The sequence below is a fragment of the Rhinolophus ferrumequinum genome, chromosome 11 (genome assembly GCF_004115265.2).
Source record: "Rhinolophus ferrumequinum isolate MPI-CBG mRhiFer1 chromosome 11, mRhiFer1_v1.p, whole genome shotgun sequence".
Classification (NCBI taxonomy): Eukaryota; Metazoa; Chordata; class Mammalia; order Chiroptera; family Rhinolophidae; genus Rhinolophus; species Rhinolophus ferrumequinum.
The window spans coordinates 44,659,005-44,668,380 of NC_046294.1; the positions used below are offsets into that span (position 1 = coordinate 44,659,005).

Here is a 9,376-nt window from a genome sequence, read left to right on the forward strand (position 1 = left end):
TAATTATTCAGAATTCTCTGGAGCATGTCAGCCGCTCCAGAGACTGCTCATGTATCCATCTGTTCACCTCATTTAAATAGAACTACTGTTTGCACAGTCTGCCCTGAAGTCAGACCTCTGGGTGGACCATGAGGACATCAGAGATGTGGGGCTTCCCCTTCTTGCTTTGTCCTTGATGTTGCTGAGCTCTCTAACTATGTGACCAAGTGCTCTCAGTCGCCACTGCCCATTCTGCAGCCAATACACCTGCAGCAGTTTCCCCTCAACAGTGAGATGTCTTTACTGACTTTGACATTCCAATTTGATCTTTCTTCTCCACCAGATGAGAAAACGTTGGTAAGATTATTAGAGGAAGGGAAAGAGAAGGCATGAGTTGAACACAGGGGATAACCTGGCATATACTGGCAGTGAAATTAGTTTCAATCCCTTCATAGAGTTGATTTTTTTAATTCAACTAATTTTGTACAAACAATCTGATTCTCAGGGCTAAATCTCCTGCAATAGATCTAGCCAAGGTTTTTCCACAATGGATCTACCTTATCCAACTACAATTACAATCTTGAATTCCCTGTGAGAAAGAATCATGGTCCTCACTTGATGAAGACATAAACATTGCTTACGTGGAGCCAGTATTGATCCTCTGGGTGGAGATTCTTACACTGCTGTGAACTGGGCTTGGAAGACAGTAAGTGGGTATGGAGGGTAGAGAATAGGTGATTTTGAGGATGAAAGATCTTGTAATAAGAAAATAAATTTAGTATTTTCTCTTGGTTACTGTGGATTTCCTCTGTATCCTCTTCCTACGAGAAATGTCAGTTTGGACAGTTCATGGCTCTGTGACCCTATTATCTTACTCCATATCCAGTAATATGTCTTTTTTTTAGAGAAGTGAACTTATAAGTTAATGTTAAATCTGGAGAAAAGGCAGAATAACATGAGAAAAGATTGAAAGTAGACATGATTTTCTTACAGAAGCTCCCTAACCCTAAAGGTCAGGTTGCCTGGGGGAGCATTTTTTCTTCCACATTTACATGGGAGAATACCATGCTTTTAAAAACAAATTGGGAGAGGTCAGGGGTGTAAACTTCTAATGTTGTACTCGCACGGTCAGTGCTCCTACCATCTGATGGGTCACAAGTCATACTCGTTTCTGACTCATATTTGCCTCTTTGTCTCCTGTTACTTTAGTTCAGGTCAAATCAGCTCAAAAAACATGTGTTGAACACTTATTCTGTGCCAGGATTTATCTTATGTGCTATGATAAAGATGAGTCAGATATAGTTGCTGCCCTTGAATGTCTTATAGTCACAGAGAAAGTAAATAATTTCAATATAATTTGTTAAGAGCTATGATGGAGGTAAGTACATCATGTTGTAAAGTACACTTATGTATCTATAATATACTAGATGTTTGTACTTGTGTGTGTCTATGTCTATGTGTGTTGGAGATACTTGGAAGTACAGAATGGCCAAGAAGTCTTAGAAATCAGCAATAGCCGAAAGCTGTCCTTTCATTAAGTTAACTACCAATTGTAGACATCACTTAGAACTTTATAACAAGGGTTTAGTTTTATCCTCTATATCTCTTTTCATCAAAACTGAGAAACATTGGGCCAGCCCGGTGGCTCAGGCGGTTAAAGCTCCATGCTCCTAACTCCAAAGGCTGCCGGTTCGATTCCCACATCGGCCAGTGGGCTCTCAACCACAAGGTTGCCAGTTCAATTCCTCAAGTCCCGCAAGGGATGGTGGGCAGCACCCCCTGTAACTAAGATTGAACATGGCACCTTGAGCTGAGCTGCCTCCCAAATGGCTCAGTTGGTTGGAGCGCATCCTCTCAACCACAAGGTTGCCAGTTTGATTCCTCAACTCCCGCAAAGGATGGTGGGCGTGCCCCCTGCAACTAAAGATTGAAAATGGCAACTGGACTTGGAGTTGAGCTGCGCCCTCCACAACTAGATTGAAAGACAACGACTTGGAGCTGATGGGCCCTGAGAAACACACTGTTTGCCAATATTCCCCAATAAATTTTTAAAAAAACCCAAAAACTGAAAAACATTGTTTGCTTACCATTTAATTAGCCCTGAGATCTAGACACATGACTGATACCATTGCACTAATTTCTACTCTGGGAAGGGTGCGAATTGTGACAGAAGTAAGTAGAAAGGACCTGAGCTGAACCATAACTGGAGATTATGGAGACTAAGAACCAATCAGGTAGTATCTTCCACTAGATGGATGGTAATTCCAAAAGTACCTGTCTTAAAATAGCTTGTGTTCTCAAAATTTATCTTTATATAAGCTATTTAACAATAGACTATATTTCCCATTAGAGGCAATTCTATATCTGTTTGGTTTAAGTAATTGTTAGATCATAGGGACTCACTTGGTCCCGTACATTCATTCATTAAACCAATATTTGCTGTGAATCTATGATGTTCCAGGGAATAACTGGCACTGGGGATGTAATATGACTATAGTTTGGTCCCTCCTATCTGAGATTCTTTGGCCTCAGGAGCTGGGTCTTCTGTCTGTATCCCCATTACCAAGGAAGTGCTTTTGACCAATAACATTTGCTCAATAAATAAAGTTACTGAATATTCAAAGTATGATGAATGTTCAACAAAAATGATGCTAACTCTATATAGTGGGCATACCTCAGAATAGAGGGACTATGTTGAGCAAAATCCAGTGGGGCATAAAAATACAGTGTGTCCTAGTTATGTAGCAGGAAATGGCTGGAAAGGTGTACTGTGGTCAGACAACGGAGCCATTTATGATCATCCAGCAGAGATGTGATTATTCATATTGACATTTTATTCATTCATTTATTATTTGAATGATGAATTGAAATCTTTCATCATTTTGATTCATGAATCCATCCAAACACCTTAGACTCCTTTATCAGATTATATAGAGTATAATTTTGTCTTTTTGAGAACACTCCGGGGAATTCCTTCAGCCCAGGAGTTCTTAACTTGGAATTAGGAGTTTCTTCAATTTAGATGTGAATGCTACTTATTTATGTTTACTTTATTCTAACTGAAATTTAAAATTTCCTTCTTGTTTGAATGTAGGTAACCAACCCAAACCAGCATTATCAGTACCCATGACTTTATCACAAATAGAAATCAGAGGTAGTTTTATATCATAGTTCAGTTGTTGAAGATGCCTCAAAATATCATTTAGGCTCATCATTTTGAAATTAAGGTGGTAATTAGACCTTCCACATTTTAAAATTTAACATGTTGAAGAAGCACATGTATTATTATCCCACATATTTATTTTCTAAAACTATTTTGATTACTATATTTGGATATAATTGGTTTTCTTGGTAATCCTATACATTCTATTTGATGTTTGTATATATGTACATGTGTATGTATATATGTGTATATGTAGTTGATTTATTTAAAACATTATGTTGAAGCACTTTTACCGGACAGATAAAGGGTTGACTGCCCCAGTCTTGCATAGGGCCTTAAATTTTAAAATAAATTTCTTTTCTCTCTTTTTGGAACAGCTCCATGATATTTTACTATTGCCCCAAATTCTTGCAAATCTCTCTAGGGGTATTGGCAGGCTTTTAAACAACTCTACTAAACTATGTGACCAAATTATTTTTATTTAGCTAATTTAATTAATAACTTATTGAACAAAGCTCTATGCTATGTCTAATAAAGTATAAAAAAATGAAAAAGACATAGACACAATTTTCAAAGGAGCTTGTAAACTCTGGGAGGAGTAGACAGATAACACAAGGCAGGAAGAGTTGATGGGCTGGAGGTGGCAGATTAGTGCTGTTTAGTCTGAACAGAGAAAACTAGCCAAGCTGGTGGCTTACAATGGAAATTATGTTGTGATGATGTGTCTGCTATTCTGAAATTTCACTGATGGTTAAGACTGATATTTGGGAGCTCTAGCTGAAGCTGGGGATAGGATTTCCAAAGAGATTATGGCACACTATCTAGAGTTACGTTTTGCTCTCCCAGCTCCTTCAAAACAGGTTTTCTCTAAGAAAAAGTCAGTTCTGCAGAGTACTTTGGCTCTTTTTGATTTCTTACACCTGTGACAATCTTTTCAGTGAGGAGACAACAGAAGAAGTTGTATGTCAAAAAAATTAAAAATATCTACACCATCATGAGACGGGGGCTCTGTGGCAAGAGCAGTATAAGATTCAAAGGTTTTAGTTGAAAAGTGAAATTAAATGGCATGACTCTATAGATGAATTCAATCTATTGTTTTATTATTACCGTATTTTCCCCCAAATAAGACCTAACTGGAAAATAATCCCTAGCATAATTTTTCAGGATGACATCCCCTGAACATAAGCCCTCCGTCTTTTGGAGCAAAACTTAATTAATATAAGACCTGGTTATATTTTTGGGGAAACATGGTAGAAGTGTGATATTTAGAATAAAGAAGATGATTTTTTAATCTACTCTATACTTCCCTTACTACACTAAAAATGAATGCACCATCTCATATAGTATTCAATTTTGCAACATTGAAAACATTGCAACTAAAGTAGCATGATCTACTTCTAAAAACCTTATAAAAGGGATTCTAAAAATGGTTGGTAGTGATTGGGGGCAATTCCTAAGCCCTTCGACTCTGAATTATATCATTTTATAGGTTATACACACCTGTGTTTAGTGTGTAGTGACTTCGTGCTCAAAAATCAGACAACTATGAAACAGACAAATCAGACACAAGTGACAGAATTCCTCCTTCTGGGACTTTCTGATGACCCATACACCCAGCAGCTGCTATTCATCTTATTCCTGGGTATCTACCTGATCACTGTGTTTGGAAATCTGCTTCTCATGTCCCTTGTTTATGTTGACTCCCTGCTTCACACACCCATGTATTTTTTTCTTTGCAATTTATCTCTGGCTGACCTCTGTTTCTCTACCAACATCATTCCTCAGGCCCTAGTCCATCTGCTATCCAGGAAGAAGATCATTTCATTCACACGTTGTGCAGCTCAGCTTCTACTCTTCCTCATTTTTGGGTGTACACAGTGTGCCCTTCTGGCAGTAATGTCCTATGATCGGTATGTGTCCATCTGCAACCCTTTGCATTACCCCAGCATAATGACTTGGAGGGTGTGCGTGCAGCTGGCTGCGGGATCATGGACCAGCGGCGTTCTGGTGTCTGTAGTGGACACCACCTTTACACTGAAGCTACCCTACCGAGGCAGCAATAGTGTTGCTCATTTCTTTTGTGAGGCCCCTGCACTGTTGATCCTGGCATCCACAGACACTCGGACTTCAGAGATGGCCATTTTCCTCATGGGAGTTATGATTCTCCTTATACCTGTTTCCCTAATTCTGGTATCCTATGGCTGCATTATAGTGACTGTGGTTAAAATGAAGTCAGCTGCGGGGAGGCTCAAGGCATTCTCCACCTGTGGCTCCCACCTCATAGTGGTCATCTTCTTTTATGGATCAGCAATTATCACCTACATGACACCAAAGTCTTCCAAAGAACAGGAAAAACTGTCATCTGTGTTCTATGCAATGGTGACCCCCATGCTTAATCCCCTCATCTACAGCTTGAGGAACAAGGATGTGAAGGGAGCTCTGAGGAAAGTAGCCACAAGGAATTTCCCATGCAGGCTGACAGTGAGACCCTCCTGATGCCCTACTTGTAAGACTTGCTAAGTAGTTCCCTCAGCAAGACTGGAATGTGGTACAATTCTTATCTTTGGGCCTTATCCATAGACTCATTCTCCATCCTTTACCCAGTACTTCCTTTGTAGAAGAAAAAGAATAATAATTCTTGGAGCACTAGGAAGGAGGGTCTGCTTCCTTCTGGTTGGTCTTTTAGCACCTAAGCATTAGGAAATGCCCTGAGAAACATTCACATTTTATAAACCCTGGAACCTGTATATATATATTTTTTATCATGCTATATATTACTATCTATCTATCTCAGATCCTATGCCAACTCCTTTATCTTTTGGTATTTCTGTATCTCTTTGCATCATCAAATAATCAATAAACTAGCAAACATTACTTAATCACTTCCTGTGAGCTAGTTGCTACATGTATGTGTACATGTACCTACGTGTGTGTGAGGTAGGTAATGAACAGAGTACATTGTACAAGTACAATGTACAAGTACAATGAAGCAAAATTTATGAGCTATGCTGTACTTCTTCTGACACTCTTGATGGAGACATGAGTGTTTTATCTATCAGGTAACACCTTTATGAAGGTAAATACAAGGTTTTGGAAACCAACAAGGGTAACAAGGGTAACAAGAGTGAGAAGCTGTTACCATCCCTAGGCCTAACGGATCAAGAGGAGGCAACTAGAGTTTGGAGAGGGTAGCTACATATAGAAGGCTACCAGGCAGGAGCTGTGGACTTAGGTATATGGAAGTGAGGAAGCCATGTGGATGAATATCTAAAGCTATTCTCTGCCCACCTTATGATTTCCTGTTACTGTATTAAAAAAACATCCAGGATAACCTCCCCACATGAAGATCCTTAATTTAATCACATCTACAAAGTCCCATGTAAGGTAACACATGTACAGTTTCTGGATCCAGAACACAGACATCTTTGTGGGCCCATTATTCTGCCTTTTATACCAAGGTCAAGTGAAATGAATGTGATGGAGTGATTAAAGCCTGGCTAAAATTGGAGGTGATAAATTTATAATGGTGCCAATCTGCTTAATTGTGTGATTGCCATCATGTAAGTAGAGTCCTGTGATCTGCCTTTTCATTTGCAAGTTCTTACGGTACTTCAGAATGTGCTCCTCTCCTGGAGCCTTGACTACATGAGAGCTGAAGGATACTTTGTGTGGGAGATTGAACTGGTCCTGGTACCTCCATCGCACACAGAGTTTGTGGAGAAGACATGCCTATGCAGTAAATGCTATTTTATTTTGTGAATTATCAATACATTCTTATGAAAAGTTTACACAAAGCTATGGTGCCCATGTCCCAAACCTGTTATTTGTCAAGAGTTCAGAGTTGGACAATGTTCACTGGACAAAATCATAAGGACGGGCTGCTACATTGTTTGAGTGATACCCAAGCTAAAAGGGATAGCTGATTTCATCCAATCACAATAATATTACAAAAAGAAATCTAGTAAACAAAGAAACTTTGTTTCACTTCCAAAGCAAGTGGAAGTTTTAAATATCTTTTTATCTCTCTCACTAGAATGTAATTTTTATGAGGCAATAAATTTGTTTCATTCACCAATGTGTCTTCTGGGTCTAAACAGTGTCTAACACAAGCTGAGTAATGAACAAAAATTTGTCGAAATTTTGAGTACAAATAAAAGAATGAATCAAAACTCTACTATTTATTATCATTACTTTACCTTGTAAACAGATCCTTAAAAGTGTAGGTAGAGTTTTTTGAGAAACACAAGAGAGTAAAGCAGAAGATTATAAAATACCATGGATGAAGAAGTTCAAGAAAAGTTAAAACAAAAATGGCAAATTGTAACAAAGTTGTCCACCTTCAAACAGGCCCCCAATCTGTGTAACCTCCTGGCATCCTCAGAAACATTGTGCCACAGTCCCATAGAACGACAGGCCCACTGCAGTTCTTTTCTCACCGCTCATGTTCTTTCATTCAAAAATGGATCCCAGTGGAAGATCCAAAATCCCCGTGGGTATACTGTGGCTCCTGGAAAGAGTGGAGACCAGAAGCTCATTTGAGGACTTTGCTTTTCTTTCCTTTGTCCTTGCAATCTACCTTTTTAGTTCCCATCTAAGTCAGTCATAGTTTCTGTGGGCCCAGGGTCCTGTGGATGACCCTCCTCAGTGCCGCCTTCACTTCACTATTCCTTAGGCTGTAGATGATGGGGTTCAACATGGGAGTCACCACCGTGTAGGAGAGTGACAGTAACTTCTTGCTCTCAGGAGAAGTGCTGGACCGGGGTCGGAAGTATGTGAGGATGGCAGTGCTGTAGAAGAGGGAGACAACCAGGAGGTGGGAGGAACAGGTGGAGAAAGCCTTGCGTTTCCCCTCAGCTGAGGGCATCCTGAAGATGGTGGAGAGGATGCGGACATAGGACCCCAGGATCAGCAAGAAAGGGAAGAGGATGAATAGGACAGTGGCTGTCAGAGCCTCCAGTTCAAACAGAGAGGTATCTGCACAAACCAGTGCAATGACAGGGGGGCTGTCACAGAAGAAGTGGTTCACCCTGTTGGGGCCACAAAAAGGGAAGCTGAAAATCCATGTGGTTTGCACAGTGGCCACTGGAAACCCTGAGAACCAAGAAGCAGCTGCCAGCTGGGCACAAGCCCTGCGGCCCATGATGACTGGGTAACGCAAAGGGTCACAGATAGCCACAAAGCGGTCATATGCCATTGTGGCCAGGAGGCAGCACTCAGCAGCCCCAAAAAAGAAGAAGAAATACATCTGAGTGGCACAGCCAAGGAAGGAAATGGTTGTGTCTTGAATGATCAGGGTCCCTAGCATCTTGGGCACAATGACCAAATTGAAACCTATCTCCAGGAAGGACAAGTTCCTGAGGAAGAAGTACATGGGACTTTGTAGGGCAGAATCAGCTGTAGTGACCAGGATGATGAGGACATTGCCCATTAGGGTAATCAGGTAAATGGTCAAAAAAAGGAGAAAGAGTAGAGCTTGTAGCTCAGAAGACAAGTTTGAGAAACTCACAAGTACAAAGTCACTAACAGTTGTCCAGTTTCCCCACATCATTCTTCTGCCCAGGATGTCATTGGGCCTTCACACTCCAGGAAGGAGAAGTCTTCATTTGTTAATTAGACTTCTATTATATTCTTAGAAAGAGAACCTTCTTCAGCCTCGTTCTCTATCTCTCTTGTTATAGTTATTGAAGATCAAATAGCTGTACTTAAAAAAAATGCAAAAAATAAGTCTGACTATGGGAGTCACAAGTTTTTGGAAGAATACTAACCTTTTATCAGACTGACCTGAGGCACACCATATATATCTATACATCTCTTGACTTTTCTCTGCTTTTCTCTTTCCTTTAGCATCAGTCAATGACGCTAAGAAGCCAGGCCAAACATTTCTGAAAAAAGTGTTCTTGACGCATGGTGAAATGTGGTGAGGTGATTCAGGATATGTTTTCTGCAAAACAAAAGGGTGGGAAGGAGAAAAGCAAAGGAAGTGAGACAATAGTTACCAAGGATCCCTGAGGAAACCTGAATGTGTCTCAGTCTCCAGCAGCCCACACTTAGGAAGATTTCAGCAATAATGGAGTAGTCTTCATTTATAAACTCAGACAATTTCGGTTTAAACAAGAAGAAACACAATATAGAAACTGTGGTTTATTTTGATCCTGGGGATAAATATTCTCCATGTGGCCATATGTGATCAGACAAAAGGAATACAGACTCAAGAGGTATCAGACCACAGAGAGA

General features: G+C 40.1%; 2 protein-coding genes across 2 annotated transcripts; one reads left to right on the forward strand and one right to left on the reverse strand.

Moving 5' to 3' along the window:
- Positions 1 to 4,593: 4,593 nt before the first annotated feature.
- LOC117029686 (olfactory receptor 2D2) lies at positions 4,594 to 5,638 on the forward strand. Its single transcript, XM_033118895.1, has one exon. The coding sequence runs from the start codon at positions 4,688 to 4,690 to the stop codon at positions 5,636 to 5,638; it is 951 nt and encodes a 316-aa protein (XP_032974786.1). The 5' UTR covers positions 4,594 to 4,687.
- A 2,089-nt stretch (positions 5,639 to 7,727) lies between these two features.
- Positions 7,728 to 8,707, reverse strand: LOC117030823 (olfactory receptor 10A4). Its single transcript, XM_033121062.1, has one exon. The coding sequence runs from the start codon at positions 8,688 to 8,690 to the stop codon at positions 7,743 to 7,745; it is 948 nt and encodes a 315-aa protein (XP_032976953.1). The 5' UTR covers positions 8,691 to 8,707; the 3' UTR covers positions 7,728 to 7,742.
- Between the last annotated feature and the right edge of the window lie 669 nt (positions 8,708 to 9,376).